At 39.8% G+C, this 20,120-nt stretch overlaps 1 protein-coding gene across 1 annotated transcript in view; it reads left to right on the forward strand.

Moving 5' to 3' along the window:
- The window catches only part of TNNI3K (TNNI3 interacting kinase), a 424,853-nt gene that overhangs the window by 299,439 nt on the left and 105,294 nt on the right, over positions 1-20,120 (forward strand). The window contains exons 18-20 of the mRNA XM_004369062.2: positions 13,037-13,089; positions 13,414-13,466; positions 18,981-19,113. Of these exons, the coding sequence (XP_004369119.1) occupies positions 13,037-13,089; positions 13,414-13,466; positions 18,981-19,113 (239 nt within the window). The remainder of the gene's footprint in view (positions 1-13,036; positions 13,090-13,413; positions 13,467-18,980; positions 19,114-20,120) is intronic.

Below are 20,120 nucleotides of genomic sequence, written 5' to 3' on the forward strand. Positions count from 1 at the left end.
AAAAAAAAAAAACACATCAAGACGATTCTGACTCATAGTGACCCTATAGGACAGAGTAAAACTGCCCCGCAGAGTTTTCAAGGAGTGACTGGTAGATTCGAACTGCCAACCTTTTTGTTAGCAGCCGTAGCTCTTAACCACCACACCACCAGGGCTCCATTACAGGTATAGGGGTTAGAATTTACAATGCATATTTTTGGGGGACACAATTCAACCCATAACAGGAGTCAAGCTCATTTCCTTGTCTTTACTAGAAAGATGGGTATGTTGGAAAGTGTTTTCTGTGTCCTGCACAATATCCAGCAATGCGGAACCCAGTGCCACTGAGTTGATTCTGACTCATAGTGACCCTATAGGACAGAGCTGAACTGCCCCATAGGGTTTCCAAGGAGTGGCTGGTGGATTTGAACTGCCGACCTTTTAGTTAGCAGCCGTAGCTCTTAATCACTATGCCACCAGGACTGTTAGCAATGTAGTAGAAGCTAAATAAATATTACCCAAACATTTTGGGTAAATATTGGGTATATAGAAAGTTAACAGGTAAGAAATTTCCCTAGAACAAGACTTAAAAGAGAAAATTAAAGTCTTAAGTCTCAGAGAGTTCATTTGGAGTCATAAATTTGGGTCTTTATAGAAAATGTGAAACAACAATTTGGTTTGAGTAACTACAGACTTCAATTCTATGGGGAAGTTGCTGCAGAATAAAACCATCCTATAAAATTTCCCATCATTCCCATTCTTTCTGCCCCTTTACTCCCCCAGTGTCAAGAAAATTTTAATTCAGTATGACTTTATCAATTACCGATAATTTGCTTAGCTCATAAGTCTTGCTCCTGTGGAGCTTATATAATCTTATTGGGAACAAGTGTGTGAAATGAGTGAAGCCTTGGAAAATGGAGAGATTTAGTTAGAAGCAAAGTTGGAAGTGAATTCAAACTTGAAGAAGACAACATGAGCAAAGAGAAGGAGACAGGGAGGGAGGAGCTAGGAGTATTGTGGGGACACTTGACAAAGGGTTAGAACTAAAATAGCCCTAAACTGTCATGGTTGATAACTTACATTCCTGGGGCTAATACTTCTATCCCACAGGGATAGACTATCTAGTGTCTTGGGAGAAAAAAGAAACAGCTCCTCTCCTCAGTAAGAGGAGAGGCTGAATGGTTCAATGAGTTTTTGCTTTTGTTTTTGTTTTTTTTTAAAAAAAAAAAAAACACCTATCCGTTTCTTTTGAATTTTCAAAGTGTCCTTGATGGAAGGCATGTGGGGCAAAGTACATTCTTAACCTGCCCTTTTGCAGAGACATGGGTATTTAGTCTCCTTATGTTCACTAAGTGGAGATCAAGATACCCTAGGAAAAGCTGCCGCTGCAAATTAGTCCAGTTGGTAAGCTGTTCACTTTCCTGAGTTACCTACAGAGCCCTGCTTTCCAGAAAGCTGCTGACAAATTCCCCTGAAGCTACACTTTTTCATACACTCATCTGACTGTGGCTCATTTTGAGAGGTTAGAAGGAGACACTCCTTAGAGGTAGAGCTCTGCAGGTGCGAAGCCTCTGCTTGTCAGAGATAGAGCCCGCCTAGCCTGCTGTCCCAGAGCTGCTCAAGTCCAAGGCCACTGTATTTAATGCAGAAAACCTTATTTGCTGATAAAGCACAGCTTTCCTCTCAGCTGTTATTTTTAAGCTGAGCCCTCCTCGGCTCAACACATGCATACCTGCTTCAGGGTCTTTTAACAGGAAACGTGGCATACACCAAAATCAGTGGTGTCTGCTATGTTAAACTCACAAGGTTTTTCTTATCTTACTTGTCTTTGGTGAATTTCTGCTCTTATTCTCTCTTCTCTCTGGCCTGTTACTTCACTTCCCCCTGACTAGCATCTGCGATTGAATTTTAACATGCAGCAATAGAGGGTTTATCACAGACTTCTTGTGTCGGAATGTTAAATCGGTGCTTAGAAGGTCCATGGAACATTGCCACAGAGTTAGTATTAGATCTGGTTTCTTAAATGTGGGTGAGAAGTGTCCGTTACATTTGCCAGTACAAGTAGGTGCCCTGTAGTTAACGCCTATAGTTGGCACCCTTAGCGTCTGTATCTCCGCACTTAACATGGTGCTGGAGACGTGCTTGGATCCTCAGAGATCCAGGAAAAGAAAGTAGGTGATACAGGAAAAAGAAGTTATTAATCAGGAAATTTGTTAGGTAACCTTGGCAAAAACCAAACACTTCCTGGGTTTTTAATTCTTCCTCTTGTAATAAGAGATCATTTAATAATCTCTAAGATCTCTTTCAACTCTAAAATAATACTTGTTATATTTGTCTGTTGTTGTTGTTAGGAGCCGTCAAGTCGGTTCCAACCAGGGCTTCAAACTGGCTTATGTTGGTTCAGCCCCTTGCTGAGAATTTGTGTTTCTGCCCCAGATATACTGAATCAAATCTGCATTTTAACAAGATCCCCAGGTGATTCTTATGTATAAAATGTGGTGAAACCCGTATGAAATTGTGCACTACAGATTAGTAAGTAAATACAAGTAAGCCTGTGTGTATCTTGCTTAACGTAAACTGGTACCTACCTGGCTTACTGGTCAATCCACCTCTGAGTATATCCCACCTGAATTTAGAGACCATCTCAAGAATAAATTTGACACATTGAACACTGATGACCGAAGGCCAAAAGAGTTGCAGGATGACATCAAGGGCACCATATGTGAAGAAAGCAAAAGGTCATTAAAAGACCTATTTGTCTAAGTCCCCCAAATTTCTTCTAAGCAGATTTTCAAGTTATTTTCCTGCCTGTCTTTTGTTTTGAAAGACTCATGTTCTCTCATCACATGTAAATGTCCAATGCATTTCCTGGCTGTCATGGATTGAATTGTGTCCCCCTAAAATATGTGTCAATTTGGTTAGGCTATGATTCCCAGTATTGTGTGGTTGTCCTCCATTTTGTGATTTTCCTATGTGTTATGAATCCTAATCTCTGCCTGTGGTAAAATTAGATTATGTTAAAGAGGATTAGGGTGGGATGTAACACCTTTACCCAGGTCACATCCCTAATCTAATATAAAGGGAGTTTCCCTGGGGTGTGGCCCGTACCACCTTTTATCTCTTGAGAGATGAAAGGAAAGGAAAGCGAGCAGAGGGGGTGAGGGGACCTCATACAACCAAGAAAGCAGTGCCAGGAGCAGAGCGCATCCTTTGGACCCAGGGTTCCTGTGCAGAGAAGCTCCTACTCCAGGAGAAGACTGATGACAAGGACCTTCCTCCAGAGCTGACAAAGCCTTCTCCTGGAGCTGACACCCTGAATTTGGACTTCTAGCCTACTACACTGTGAGAAGATAAATCTCTCTTTGTTAAAGCCATCCACTTGTATTACTGTTATAGCAGCACTAGATAACTAAGATGCCAGCATACATACAGAGTGAGATTTGCATCAGGACCTCAGGGTTTTTAGAGGGTTCAGAAAAGTGGCTTGGAAACAGTACTTGGGTGATAGTCGAAGAGCAAAAGTTGGAACCTTCTTTGATTCTTTTGGTTTTGTGACTTTATTTTAATGACCACACTAGCTTACTGTTAGTTTTCCATACTTGGATGTTGCATATACCTCTTTTACTATTTTCTTCATTCCTCAAAGTTTCGACCATGTGCTTTGTGGTAGAATGTTTTTTCCTCACTGTCTTCCTGTGACCCTGAATCTAGGTTTCACAACATTTGTCTGAAGTAAAAAGCCTCTGCTCAGCCATGATCCCAATGCTTGAGAAAAATATGTTAGACCTTGTGAAGAAAATATAGCCAATATGATGTTTTCCTCCATTTCTCAATTTTAAATTAAAGTAAAACAAATCATATATAATGAATGCATAGCTGTCATCGCCTATGATATTATCTTGATTGTCACTTCAGCATTCAAAATCATTCCATTTTGCAGTTTGCACATCTAAGATTTCTCATAAGATTATAGCCTGTTAAGATGGATATGAAATAACTGTAGCCATACATAGAAACGGAAATTATACTTGCTTGTTGATTCTAAGGAGCTCACGCCTAGAAACCTCACAATCAATAGCACGTGTGTATGTGGTTAGATTTATTCAGTCATTATCACTCTTCCTTTTGCATTTCATGGTGCTGAGCAAACAGTAAGCGAAGAGTGTGGAGTTTTTTCACATTACCCTCAATAAATGGGTTTAACCACAATACAAATCTTATAATCCACCTCTTCAATCCCACTGGCGATGGGACAAATCCAGAAGCTTTAGAGGTAAGCCTTCAAATGTACTTCTACTGACAGAATGAAGTTTGTTTTAAGAAAAGTCAAGGCTCTACAATCCTTTGCATTTGTTGGAGTTTTCTGTTGCCATGGTTTCCAAGAGTTCACTGAAATTAGGCTTTCCGTGTTCAGAAGTTCATGATATGGGGCTTTGGTAAATTCCTTCCCTCTTACCTAGATTATGTTCGAGATCTGTATATTGCTATTCCTGCATGAGTTTGGGGGGCTGTTGTACCATCTTCAGGGCTTTTCCTCTGCGTGCTCTTTCTAAAGAATTGAGGGAAGATACAAGGCATCCCAAGTCAGTCTGTGTGAAGCCAAACTAGTGTTGCTTTCTGGCAGCATGAAAAAATTAGATTACAGTTTTTATTTTTTGTAAAAAACTACTTTGAAAGGAATTGACAGGCTTCAGGTTTTCTGGCCCTCAGCAAGGAGAGGGTGCCCTGATGAAATAAAACCTAAAATATAGAGTCCTGCAGGCTATACTTATCTTGCAGAAGAGCAAAATTAAAAAAAACAAAAAAATCTAGGATGAGTACCATTTACAGTTGCCAACAAGTTAATTCTGATTCATGGTGACCTCATGTGTGTCAGAGTAGAACTGCGTTCCATAGAGTTTTCAATGGCTGCTTTTTCAGAAGTAGATCACCAGGTCTTCCATGGCTCTTCTGGGTGAACTTGAACCTCCAACCTTGAGGTTAGCAGCCAAGTGTATTAGCCATTTGTACCACCCATTTGTAGGAGTCCTGAAACTGTTTAAGGTGAGCCCCAAAGTACAAACGAGGTGTCAGGAATGTAGGTAGAGGATTTATTTAGCTATGAAACAAAGTATGTAATTTCTGATATTACTATGCAATTCTTACCAGGTTTCTATGTGTAGACCAAATTGTGAGGGACCTTCAGTGGTTGCTGAGGGGGCCAGTCTCATGTATCATATATGAATAAGGAGATATCAGCTAGGTGCCTGAGCCCAAATGTGCTGTCTCCATTATTCTGGGGTTCAAACCCAGAGACCTACAGCAGTTACCCCTCAAGAAAATAATGACTTTTTGGTTAGTAGTTATTACTTAATGATGTAAGAGGCAGAGAAAGAAAATGAGAGGCAGTAAGAAACCAAAAAAGAGAACATATGAGAATATGTCTGTGACTAAAAAGAGCTGATCGAGATGGCTCTGAAGTATTTTTTAGGAAGGAGTATACAATGTTCCAAAGTAAGTAGATGTGAGTTGCACTGTGCTTCAAGGGTCCAAGTCAACACCTTACATTATACTTGAAATAAATTGGAAGACGTTCAAGGTATGAGAAGGTCACATACTTAGAAAAGTTGAACCTTTTGAGGTAAAGATGTCACATTGTGTTTGGCAGTGGCAAAGGTTCAGGAGGGGTTTTCAAAGGTGGCCCAAGAGGAGAGAACAATGTAGCCGTCTATGCTGAGGGTCACCAAGGTGGGAGCCCTCCAGAGAGAAGCCTGTAGCAGGAAGAGACTCCTGGGCCATCACATAGCCCCGCCAGGATAAAGACAAAATGTGGCAGCAGCAGACCCAGGACACTTCAGCATCAGGTCTGAATGATTGCTTGTCAGGCAGGGTATGTTTGTAAACTAATGACTTTCACAGTGTGATGAGATTGAAAATGAAGCCTAATTGCTTCCACTGATTTAACCCTTGGAATGCTTCCAGGCATGCCCGTAGCCATGTGTCTTTAATCATATGAGTTAATCACCTTGAGGGATATAGCAGGAAACAGTGGCTTATAGGAAATCTGGGAAGCACTGCAGTTATGTTATTAGGTTTACATTTCTGGGGCTGTCATCTCTTAAATAAGGACACTGAGAGGTTGGCCATGGGCCCCTTAAACTAGTGTTTGTTAGTAGCAACGGACACAGGCAATTACGTGGCGCCAGGGGAGGACTGACCAGTAAGCACGGTATGCACTGGCTTACAGTGAGCAAGGTACCCACCGGATGGCGCTGTAATTCAGCAAAAAAAAAAAAAGAATATTTATGCATTTTTAAGTGACTTATAAAAACTCGTAACAGTAGTGGGGTGAGAGTAGCAAGTCACCTTGATCCTTCGAAGGCCGCCATGAACTTCAGCTCTGGAAGAAACTCAGAATTTGAAAATGGTCTAATAATCAGGCCAGTCTGATTAATAGTGACAATTAGTATTGGACTACAGCACATAAACTGATTATGAATCATTTGAGCACTTTAGGTAAATTTTCAATACAGGCAATTAAAATGAGAAGACACATGATCCTTACATAATGACTTCATTAAATTAATTCAGTTCTGAGGTTGGAGAAAATTTTCTTTGGTCACAAGGAACCAGCAGAATTGAACTTTCATTCACTTTTGGTTAAGAGAAACTGGAGAAAACACTTCAAAGATTTAAACACATACACACATTGCAAACGGCTTTTTCTTTTCAAAAAGTGAACTGTGTTTCTGTGGAGGAAAGAACTGAGGGTCAAAGCATGGATTCTATTCACATAGCTTATTTGGATGAAATAAATCTTGCCCTTGGTTATATTTTGTATTCTCCTAAGTGCACGCATTGTTAAGTTTAAAAGAACTTTATTGGGGAGTGATGTGTGAGGGACAGGCACTTTAAAGAGTTACTGAGTTCTGTTACATAAACAATTGACCCAAATAATTTACTTCATGATAAAAGACAAAGCTGAAGGCAAGTCCAAATACCATGATATCAATGCAGTCAAGGGAACAAAGATTCCTTTAGTTGAAATGCAGTCATTCAATCAAAGCAGTAATAGTTTGGTAGAATTAGACAGTGGAAATGGAAGAAGACTCTCTCAAGGGCTAAAAGTGAGTTGAAATATTCCATAGTAAAGTCGGTTCCTATTGTGGGTTTTGATTCAGGGAGTCACTTGGCTTCTGAGACTCATCATTTAGCCTGCATACGGCTTTATAGTTTACAAAGTGCGTGCATTTTAAGTTGTACAAACATTCTGCAAGCTAGGTCTTATGTGTATTAACAATAACCAATACCTAATTAGCAGTTCAGAATTTACAAAATTCTATGTATTATATCTTTTAATTCCCTTCGTTCCTCTCGAAAATTTTAAAGATGAGAAAAGAAAACTCAGAAAATTAAATATTATAATTTGTCCCAAATCACAGGATGAGCGACAGCAAACACTAGGTATTGCACAGTCTTCTGACTCTAGGTCCCTCGTCCTATGTGCTACCACCTGCCCCTCCTATCCTGACATGTTCCCTCTTTCATTTTCCTCCCCTCGCTTAGGACCATTCCTTCTACTTTGTTAATGCTCTTTTTCGTGATTAATTCTTATACTCGCTGTGTTCTCTTCTAGGTCGCCCGAAGCAAAAACCACTTCAAATTCTAGATTATGTATGATAATTCCACTTTCTTCCTTTTAGTTTTTCTTTCGTTCCCAGTCAGACTGCAGTTGTTCTGTAAGCAGGCATTGCCGTTTCCAGCCCAGAACTCGGCCTTCACAGCAGGGAGAGTAGATATCTGACAATGGAGAGGAATACATTTGTAAACATGTGCACATCCCCACACTGGCAAACACCATCCTGGTGTATCAGTTCTCCTATAAAACGGATGACAAAAAGGCAGCAATAAAACCCTGATGCTGCAAGGTTGACTCAGCACACTTATCAACTAAGCAAATTGCATCTGGGCTTAAGCCTCGCTTGATATAACAAGATGACAAGTTGCCAACCAGCATGAACTTTTGGAGGCACACTCATTTCGATGAAATCAGAATGTTAAATCCAGAAATGCCAAACATTACTGTGAGAATTAAGGGCTTGTTGACCTTTATCTACTTAAGTTGTTTCAATGCTCTTTACCAAACTCACTGCTACCTGGAGAGCATTCCTGAGCCATGCTTCAACCTTAAAGATGTTTCTGGAGAGTTTAGAATGCAAGTCTATGTGCATGAGCATGCGTGTACACTGCTTATGTGTACATTTTTGGGTATTACAGTGTCCATCCACCATTTTCCTCCTTCTTTGCAGGGTCTCTTATCTCTCCTCATCTCCTGCCCTGCTCCTGGATTCCTTTGCCCCCAGATGGGTAGACTTGGGCCAAGATGCTACATCAACCAATTACTGATAGGTTTGCTTCTCTTTCTAATTCAAATGTAAAGGGTCTGCCTCACAGGGCTGTTGCCATCAAATGTCATCATGTGCATGAAGGTGCTCTGTAAGGTGTCATAGGCAATAGGAGACTACCTCTCCCAAAATTGTACACAAAAACAAACAGATAAAAACGAATGTCATAGGTAGTCTTTTTCTGGGAAAGTATGGTCTTGGAATTCCCAAAGCTTCTTTAATCGCTTCCTTCTGGTCCTGATTATAGTCTTCCTGACACTGGCATTCTTGTGTGCCTGGCTTACTTCCCAGGTCAGACTGCAAGTTCCTTTAGCAGGGCCAGAATTTCTGTCCAGACATCTAATTGTACCAGGCTAATTCTCTGGGGCCAGTCTGCTTCTCCTAAAAAGGTAGACTTTAGAGTCAGAGAGACTGAAATTTGAATGCTGCTTTCACCTCTGACCAGCTATAATACTGGGCACCTGATTTAACCTCTCTGAGCCTCAATTATCCATCTGTAAAATAAGTATGCTAATACGGACAACATAGGGTCTCCAGGAGGAAACGAAAAATGATGAAAGCACCAGTGCCTACCCACAGGAGGTCCTCAATCAATATTCACTCCCTTCTCTCTTTATTGTCACCCTCTCCATCACTGCCCCATCATTCCTACAATTTTCACTGCTCTCACCTCAAAATTTACAGTTTATGATATCTTTCAATAATAAACTCTTGAACTTATCACTAAAGAATTGTGCTGTTTCTATTTTCCTACCTGGCTTCAGCTCCTAACTTATCCTCTTCCCTGGGTACCGTCTACTCCAAGGTCATTGACCTTTCAGATGACCTCTCTAACTCCAGAGACTGAGCATGATGCTCACCAAGGCCTCTGTGCTGTTGTATGATTAGCACAGATGTATTTCCCCTTTGCTTCTGTCTGTCCCGTTCCATTTATTTCACTCCAGGTAGGAAGTATATCTTAGTAATAACTGAAGAGATGAAAGAATGAATCATAGAGGTAGTTCCAAAAATTAATTTTGGTTTGAGAGGTTAGAGAAGGGGTAGAGAAATCCAAAAGACAACCTTGAAGTGGATAGGAAATTTCATTTTATTCTGGACTCTTCCTAGAGTACTCTTATTCTGCATTTTCATTTTTATAGCATCCTTTTTGACATTTGCCCTATTTGGTGCTCTAAACTCAGATTGTCCCATGTTCCTAAATTGTTACTGCATCCTTTGTTTTGTTTGATTTGCTGTTGTTTGTCAAGGACACAAGAGTTCACTTTGAATGTGATTTTGATTTGATAAATGCTATAGTTATCTTTCTGATGAGTCCAAGCTTGCCAAGCATAACATTGACTTTAGTCAAGTTCCACAGCCTCCCAAGAAAGTCACTATCATTTTGATAAATTCCTAGGCTTTTTGGTAAGATGACTCTGTCTAATTGGACATATTATTGCTTTGTGGTTAAGAATTCCAAACTAGAAATTTGGAGGTGATCCTTGGATTTTTGGTTTCTTTTGTCCTCTGTATCTAAGCTGTCCCAAGATCTAGATGCTTCTTTCAGATGTTTTGATGGATTCACCTATCCCTTTTCTGTTTCTACTCTACATTCCTCCCTCAGTCCTCCAGTGTTGAGTTTAAAATTATGCTTGACCACCAGTCTCTCTGCTTTCAGAACATCACACCCTATGCACTAAAACCTCTGCTAGCTCCTTGTCACCTCCTTCATGAAGTCCAAAATTCCCACCATGGCTTTCAGAATCCCTCATAATCTGACATCATACTTCACCAGAGTTTCCCCCCATTATTCTTCAGCATGTACTCTCCATTTTAGTAAGTATATTCTTCTTGTAATTCCAATTACGTACTACACATATTCCCAATTCTTGGCCTTTGCCCAAATCTTCCCCCAACCTGGAATTCTTTCTCTTTTAGTCTCTGCCTACCTCCTCTACTCCTCACTACAATATAAGCTCGAAGGGCAAAGACTTTGCCTGTCTTGTTCACCCTTACATCCCAATATATAGGAAATTTCCTGACGCATGATAGGCACTTAGCAAATATTTTTAGACTTACTAATTGACTGTCCTTCAAGGCCCACTTTAAAGTTAATCTCTTTCTTAACTCACACGGTTTTCTTTGAATCTGAATGCTACTTGCATTCATCTTTGTTTTCACGTACAGATTAAAAGCCCCTTGAAGATGGAATCCATAACTTGTATTACTTTGTATCCCCCCCGCCAAGTGTTTTGATAATGTGAGAATAGTAAATATGATGCTTTGGGGAAAAGTATATAACCCAAGTATGACCAATGGATGGTTCATAAAATACACATTCAATGATGGCTACTGTTTGCCAGGCACTGTTCTGAGAGGTGACCTAGATGAACTCAGTTCTAGTCTACACTGCCACTAACTACCTATTAACCTCTGTTGATACACTTAAATTCTCTGAGCCTTGGACTCCTCCTCTAAGAATAAAGAGGATTAAACTAGGTTAGCTCTAATGTCTCCTCCAGTTCTAGGATTCCCTGAATTTTGAATATGTATTTATAGATTGATGAATGGTATTCAGTAAGTACTTGATGATTAAGTAATACAACCTTTAACCCTTCCAAACCTATGACTAATACCTGAAACAGTGGGGTCCAATTTCAGTTTGTTTTCATTTATTTCTTTGTTCAACAATTGTCCATTGAATATTCGTATGTGATAAATATTGTACTAAAAATGCTGGCAATACTACAGTGAACAAGACACAATCCTTGCATCGTGAGACACCCGCCTCATACTAGAGTATACTGAGTGAGTGACCCAGTGACCAGATTCACTTAAGTTTCTTTTATAGAAGAGTTAAATTTTGTTAAACAACCCCCTACACACACACAGCTCCAACCAGTTGGTATAATCATTCTTAGTAACACAAATTATTTACTTTGGAAGAAGTTAAAAACAAACAAATGAATAAACAATATATGCGCTAGAAGTGTAACTTCTTTGGGACTTCTCTAGATCCATGGTTTTGAGGCTTTGCCTCAATGACTGCTATATCGGAAAAGGAGAAGTTTAAGTAGGGGCTGGGTGAGCCTTTCTGTATATTTATGTAGAGTAGCTCCATTTGCAAACCTGTTTTATAATTTGAGGTCATGCTGCTAAAAAAAAAAAGTTTTCTGATCACTGTTGTAGATAACCAATCAGAATTAGAAATAAAATAAGAGAGGAGATGCTATATGTATAATTTTAATATTATTGGCACATCCATGTTCAGTATTTATTTTAATGGTATCTGTGGACTTTAACATTCATTTTCCCATGAGATGCCAAAGGATTATAGTACTGAAACTCCCCCAAGTTCTTCAAGGAATCTTGACGCATTTAGATGCATTTTTCTTGTTGCATACGAACTTCCAGAGAGCCCCTGGTGCTGTATTGTTCTTTGTCATTACAATGGCATGCTTAGCATGTGTGTTAATTGTTAATTGGTAATTTGTGGTTACAGAGAGCATCTTGGGGGTTCCTGTTCTGACGTCCCCCAATACCTCTACACCAGACTAATCCAAGCAAAGTGACTTTGAACATATTCTAGATTTTCAGTAGTTGCAAAGAGCATTAAGGCTATACTCCAAAGGTAAAATTCATTAATGATATGAGAGAAATGCAAAAGTAACTTTCTTATAAAGCTCAAGTCAATACCAGAAAGCATTCATATAAATGATTCAATATTGTTCTGGACCTCTTTGGGACTGGAAAATAATAGCATTTTTTTTTTCTTATTTTGATCATGAAGCAAAGTAAGTAAGAATAGAGCAGATAAAATACACTGTAGCCCAAGTTTACTAAAAGAAATCCAGTGGGATCCCCTAATATTGAAATGACTCATTTACAAGCCAAATCTGAAATGGGTATAAAGAAAGACATTGCATAAGAAGCATTCTAAGACAATCTTGGATCACAATCTTGAACATATGTTTGTCTCAAAGATATCTCCAGCCCACTTCACTAATAGGTAGGAGGAATGCCCCCTCTTGGGCTCTGTCCTCGCCTTGATTTACTTCTTGAAAAGGACCTTCTTCTTAATCTAGTTTGAATTCTGGGTTGGGAGGGAGACTTTGGGGACCTTTATACCTTTTTCTCCCCGAAACCTTAAAACGTGGTTTAGCTGACATCATTTCACAATCCTTAAAAGCATTCCTTTGTCCTGGGGTTGTAGCTAGAATGTACTGGCCAAGAAATTTTTCATAGAGTTGTTTTACTACATTCTTTTCAAGACCTGCTTGAACTGTCCTTGCACTTAGGGTTCCAGCAAAGCTGTTTCCCTTGTTCTGATTCTAGTATGCTCACAGATGGCATTTGCTCTTTGCCCGTAACCACAGCTGTGTCAGCAAATGAGCCTCTAGGAGTTGAAAAACTGATCTCAGGCTAATGGGCCCTTTTAACAAGTTTAGTGGGTGTATCTAAAGTAGGAAGCCTGTATATTTTCAATGTTAGATAAAACATGGTCACATTTTGTACTTTTTTTTTTTTTTTGAATTAGCAAAATTGAGAAAATCAAAGTCACTAGCCTGAGATCTATGTTATCATTTTGCAGCCTGTTTACCCTCTGGGCCGAACTAATGATAACTATTGTCCTCTTCATTGAGGTGCCAGTCAGATTTAGTAAAGTATACTCAAAGCCTACTTTTTTCTTACAGTCACAATATTCTTCTCTATGAGGATGGGCATGCTGTGGTGGCAGATTTTGGAGGTGAGATTTCCATGAATAATGCCCCAAATGATATCAGCTTCTTTCTTCATTCCTAGTTAGTACTTGATATTGTATGATGAATCCAAAAATGTATTTCACACAGACAGCTGTACTTCTCTAAGTCATTCAGATTCCAATGACCCTGAATTTTTAAAGTACAGTATTTATTTTCAGTTTTTCCTCATGTATATCATCAGCCAGAAAAAAGGAAGTGAGAATTTAAATCCAACACAGGTTTCGTGTGGCTTCAAAATCTTAAACATAATCTTTGACTTTGGTTTTGAGATATTTCCTTGACATGAATTTGCTTTCTCTTTCTCTCAGAATCAAGATTTCTGCAGTCTCTGGATGAAGACAACATGACAAAACAACCTGGGGTTTGCTGCGCTTGCGTTCCCTATAATTACTAAACGATTAAAATGTGTAAACTCAGCCTGAGAGGAAGGGAGATGAGAGCTGATTTACCTGAAAACAATGTCACTATTACAGTGGCAGAATAATTTCTGTGTTTTTATTTTCAGTAAGCCCCAAAAGAACTGTTTCAAGGCTCTGCTAGAGAAATAAATTTAGAACATGTTATAGATAAAATAATACTGAATTTGTTTCAAATATAACCAAAAGGTATATTGAGATCTGCTTAGGGTCCCTGGGTGGCAATAATTTGGGTTTGACTACTAACCTAAAGGTTGGCAGTTCAAACCTACCCAGGAGCAATGAGGAAGAAAGTCCTGGCGATCTGCTTCTGTAACAATTACAACCAAGAAAACCCTATGGAGCAGTTTCATTCTGTAACATATGGGGTCACCATGAGTAGGAATTGACTGGATGGCAAGTTTGGTTTTGCTTTATTAAGTACTGGAGGGGGTAGTGGTGGTTCACTGGTAAAATTCTTGCCTTCCATTAGGAAGATACAGGTTCAATCCCTGGCCAATGCACGTCAAGCACAGCTACCACCTATCTGTTGGTAGAGGCGTGTATGGCCCTGGTGGTGGAGTGGTGAAGCATTTGGCTATTAAACAAAAGCTCAGCAGGTCGAATCCACCAGCTGCTCCTTGGAAACTCTATGAGGCAGTTCTACTCTGTCCTATAGGGTCCCTGTGAGTCAGAATCAACTCGACAGCAACGAGCTTAGTTTTTGTTTGGTAGAATGCTAAATAGGTTTCAGCGGAGATTCCAGACTAAAATGGTTAAGGAAGCAGCCCAGGTGACCTGTTTCCAATAAAAACCCTATGGATCACAATGATCCAATCTGCAACCAATCATGTTGATGGCTCAGGACCGGGCAGCATTTCATTTTGTTGCGAGTCACCATGAGTTGATGGGGCTGACTCCAAGGCAGCTAACGGCAACAACATTAAGTAGTAGAGTTAACATTTAATAGGTAAATGCCTGTACACTTAGTTAAGGACTAAGTTTTCATTCACATTTTGCATTCTTGGTCATTTGCACAGTGCCTGGCACATGGTAAATCCTCAATAAATGTTTGTTGAATGAATGAATAAAAGAGTACAGAAAAAGACTTAAAAAAAAGAAAGTAGTAATGTGAGCAAAGTGCTGCAAAAGCACAGAGGGAAAAAATTTTCCTTGGCTTTCTGCCCTTCCCACTCTGGCCCAGGACAGCTTTCTCGCCTCACCACAGTGTCTCTCAAAACCCCTGTGCCCCAGCAAACATACCTCCTGCCATCCCCAAGCAGGCTGTTCACTTTCACGTCATATTGACTTTGCCTGTGTTCTATCCTCTGCTTGAAAAGCCCTTTACTGTGCCCTACATGGATAAAGTCTCTCATCTTGCAAGGCCCAGGCAAGTTACCTATTTCAACACCTCACCATCCCCACACGCAAACACCCATATACACAGAGAATCCTTCTTCCTTGGTGATTTTGTCACACTTTGTTCACATTGATAGTTTGTACTCTTATTCATTTATTCAACAAACATTTATCGAGGGCCTGCCGCATGCCAGGCACTGTGCAAAGGACCAAGAACGCAAAATAAAATAAAAATTTTGTCCTTGACTTCAAAGAGCTCATTGTCTAGTGGGAAAAACATCATAATAAGCAAATAGACTTAATCCAGTGTGGAAGTTCAGTGAGAGAGGTATGCCCAAGTATCATGGAAGCTCAGGAGGGAAGAATAGGAGTTAAGCAGATGATGAGGAGAATGGAAGAGGGTGCCAGGCAGCATAAACAAAGGTAGAGTGGAGGATGAGAGACACCAGACTTCCTGTGGGAGCTTCAAATAGCTTGGCATTGTTGGCACGTACAATGTGAGGAAAGGAAAGTGAGAGATGAGTTAGACAGGAAGGCAGGAGCCACGTCGTGGACAATGTTGTACTGTAAATAGGATTATGCATGCTGGTTTCCCCAGTTAGATTTCACTCATTCATTCAACAAATGTTTAAGGAGCTCCTGCTCGATGCCAGACATTCTTCTAGGAACTGGGGATATAGCAGTGAATAAAATAAAAATTTTTGTTGTCATGGAACTAATATTCTACTTGGAGGCTATAGATACCAAATGAACAGATATATAATATATCAGGTGGTGATTAAGAAAGAAAAAAACAAAGGAAATGAATGGAGAGTGATGGTGTGTGTTTCAGATAGGGTGACAGGGAAAGATAACATTTGATAAGGTAATTGATATTTGTACAAAGATTCAAAGTGGGAGCCATCCATATGACTCTGGGGGAAGAGCAATGCAGACAGAAGAAATAGTAAGTGCAAAGGCCCTAAGGCAGGAGAGTGCTTGGTGTGTTCAAGGCCAGAGTGGCTGGAATGGATGAGAAGGGAGGAGAATAGTAGGTAAGGTAAGAAAGGTGGGAAGAGCAAGTCGTCCTCCGGCCAGGTCCACCAGGCCTCATCTACTATGTGGGACATAAATCAGTAGAAAACCAACTGCCATGGAGTTGATTCTGTAAAGTGCTCAGCTGCTAACTGAATGGTTGGAGGTTCAAGTCCATCCAGAGGAGCCTCAGAAGAAAGGCCTGGTGATTTACTTCCAAAAAATCAGCCATTGAAAACTCTCTGGAGTACAGTTCTACCCTGACACACATGGGATCTCCATGTAGGATATAAACAAACAACAACAGCAAAAAGACCTGTTGCTGTTGAGTCGATTCCAACTCAGCGACCTTATAGGACAGGGTAGAGATACTCCATAAGGTTTCTAAGGCTGTAAATCTTTACAGAAACAGACTGACACATCTTTCTCCCATGGAGCTACTGGTGGGTTTGAACCACTGACCTTTCAGTTAGCAGCCGAGCACTTAACAACTGCACCACCAGGGCTTCTATGTGGGACGTGATGTTGTGTTGTTAGGTGCCGTCAAGTTGGTTCTAACTCATAGCGACCCTATGTACAACAGAACGAAACACTGCCCAGTCGTGCACTGTCCTCACGATCGTTGTTATGCTTAAGCCCACTGTTGCAGCCACTGTGTCAGTCCATCTTGTTGAGGGTCTTCCTCTTTTTCACTAACCCTCTACTTTACCGAGCATGATGTCCTTCTCCAGGGACTGATCCCTCCTGATAACATGTCCAAAGTATGTGAGACAAAGTCTTATCATCCTTGCTACTAAGGAGCACTCTGGCTGTACTTCTTCCAAAAGAGATTTGTTCATTCTTTTGGCAGTCCATGGTATATTCAGTATTCTTCACGAACACCATAATTCAAAGGCATCAATTCTTATTCATTGACCAGCTTTTGCATGCATATAAGGCGATTGAAAACACCATGGCTTGGGTCAGGCACATCTGAGTCCTTAAAATGACATCTTTGCATTTTAACAGTTTAGAGAGGTCTTTTGCAACAGATTTACCCAATGAAATACATCATTTGTTTTCTTGACTGCTGCTTCCATGGGTGTTGATTGTGGATCCAAGTCAAATGAAATCTTTGGCAACTTCAGTCTTTTCTCCATTTATCATGATGTTGCTTATTGGTCCAGTTGTGAGGATCTTCATTTTCTTTATGTTGAGGTGTAATCCATACTGAAGGCTGTATATGGAACATGCCCGTTGCCATTGAGTCAATTCTGACTCATAGTGACCCTATAGGACAGAGTCGAACTGCCCCATATGGTTTCTAAGAAGCACCTGGGGATTCAAACTGCCGACATTTTGGTTAGCAGCCATAGCTCTTAACTACTGTGCCAGCAGGGTTTATAGAGACAGCTAAATCAATAGTTTTCATCCCTGGCTGCACATTAAAATCTCTTTAGGAACTTTTAAAAAGCATAATGCTTGAATCCAACTCCCAGAAATTCTGAGTCAATTGGCCTGGCATTGATCTTGGGTAGCTGTATATTTTTAAAGTTTTACAGGTGATTCTAAATTTAGCCAGTTGAGACTCACTGACTAAATAAATTTTGTTGAATTGAATTGAATTGAACCAATGACAAGTAATATTAATTATTTTATCCTAGTGGCATAGTGTTTAAGCATTAGCACTACCCTAGATTTATTTTGAAGGTATTTTGTTTCTTACTAGTTACGTGGCCTCAAGTAAGATCCCTGATTACTCTGTTGCTCCCCTGTGCAAAAATGGGCATACTGTATGCCTACTCCCACTTATGCAATGTTATGGCACAATGTATAATCTGCTATGTGTTGTTGTTAGGTGCCGTGGAGTCCATTCTGACTCACAGCGACCCTATGTACAATAATAGAGGCTATTTAGAATACGAAAGCTCATGGGGAAGAATTGCATGTGAGCACCATAATAGGGATAAAGATATTCCTGGAAAGCTGTAATTATGTATGATTTCAAAATAAGGTAGATGCTTCAAAAGAATTAGCAGCAGCCAACAGTATGCACAGATTTTCAGTAAGTGTAATGAAAGAATGCTGGTTTCTCTCAGTGGAAATACAAAAAAAAAAAAGTGTTTGGCAAAGTTCATTGATATGATATGGAGCCACAGAATTTTAGAGCTGAAAGAGCCTAATTTCTTTGTTTTGTCCTTGAGGCATCTGAGGTCCAGGAAGCAAAAGTAACTTGCCCAGAGCTCCAGAGCTACCCAAACAGTCAGTGGCAGAGCCAGAACTAGAATTTTCATCTTTTAACTCAAAATCCAGTGCTCTGTCCATAAATAAACCGAAGTGATACATGGAAATTTATTTTTTAAAGTGAAGAATATGTAGTTTTAAATGAAGAGAATATAAATAATGTCATTGAAAAATGTAAGGATAGAACTTTGTACAGAATAACTTGTAACATCTTAAGGGCTTTCTTTCTGGAATATTACACAAACAGCATTCAGGAATAACACATCTGGGCAAACAAAGGAGATGTGATGGACCTCATTTTGCCTGTAAGAAATCTGCTTTATTGGAATATGCTGGGCACTCCCCTATGACCCTTTCTCTCTGCAGTCATCAGGGCACTATTTATTGTCCGAATTTAGTGACTTCCTAAATTACAACCAAAAGGCCTGAACAAGGGACGGTGTCTCCCGCGTGGCCTGATTCACTCCCAGGGAGTCAGAAAGTGCCTGCATAAATTCACGGCTGGCTGTTCAGGAGCTCATAAGGCCCCTAGAAGAAAGATACTCACAGATAAACCACAATGCTGCTGTTAAGGATAACCATTTTATAAGAGGCAGAGTTTTTTGATGATTAATATTGTTGTGACATTTTTGGAAGAATTATGGATTTTATGCTCTTTCAATGAGTAAACATGTGCCCTTTGAGAAGCTGAACGGCAGCAGACAACAGGATATGTGGCCGGTTTATTACACTCATTGATGGCAGTATCAATGTTATTTTATGCTTATATATATCTTTTGAGAGCATCGGAGAAGACTTAACAAATCCTCACTTAGAAGAACACTGTTCTACAGTGGAAGAGCTAAATGCTTGGTCAATGACCTGTGGATACTTTTGACATGCAGAATCTCCGTTGGATGGCCCCTGAGGTGTTCACTCAGTGCACCCGGTACACCATCAAGGCTGACGTCTTCAGCTATGCCCTGTGTCTGTGGGAACTTCTCACTGGTGAAATTCCATTTGCTCATCTGAAGCCAGGTAAGATATGTTGCAATTAAAGTCTCTCTCTTTTCCAAAGTTCAGTGTCTTTTCACAACTGCAAGAAACATTTTTTCCCCAAAATGATTACTCTCAGTGGGATGGCAAAATGGGAGGTAAGTAAACAATCTTAAATTGTTTTAAGGTATGTGCCCAGTCTAGGAAGGCTAATAACCTAACTCTGTGATTTTAGACACAGGCACACAGAAGCGTAGGTATATTTTATTGAAGTGTAGGACTTTGATTTATGTGCTGTTAATAAAACAAGCAAATGACTATGGCCATGTGGCAGCAGGTACAAATAATATGGACAATACAATATTTACTTTTTGAAATTACATTTTTGAAATGCCTTTTTAGTGTGTATATGGGGTGAGCTGAAAGTAACAACACATAGAAATAACTTTCTGTATGTTTCACATTATACAAAAGAGAATTGATTTTCCTAATAATTTTATATTACGTATATGGATATATTCCAAAAATGGGCCTTTGTGAGTAAGCCTAATTTTCGTTCCTAATATACATTATACTCTGTGTACATGTAGAAGGTGGAGGTTGGGAATTTAATCACAGCCAAAATGTGCACATATTTGAGGTTTTAAGTAGACCATATTTGTGTCTGTCTTATTTGAATTGGTCTCGTATCTTGTCACACTGAACTCTGCTATTTACTTATTTGTGTCCACTAGTAGACTTTTAAAGAAGCCCTGGTGATGCAGTGGCTAAAGTGCTTAACTGTTAAACGAAAGGTGAGAGGTTCGAAACTACCAGCTGCTCCGCTGAAGAAAGATGTGGCAGTCTGCTTCTGTAAAGACTTACAGCCTTGGAAACCTTATATGGCAGTTCTACTCTATCCTACAGGGTTGCTAAGAGTCTTAATCAACTCCACAGCAATGAGTTTGGCATATGAGTTTCCATATAAATTTTAGAATTAGCTTGTCAACATCTACCAAAAAAAAAAAAAAAACGAGCTGGAATTTTATTGGATTACATTGGAGTCCCTG

This window comes from Trichechus manatus, unplaced genomic scaffold (genome assembly GCF_000243295.1).
Source record: "Trichechus manatus latirostris isolate Lorelei unplaced genomic scaffold, TriManLat1.0 scaffold00003, whole genome shotgun sequence".
Lineage (NCBI taxonomy): Eukaryota > Metazoa > Chordata > Mammalia > Sirenia > Trichechidae > Trichechus > Trichechus manatus.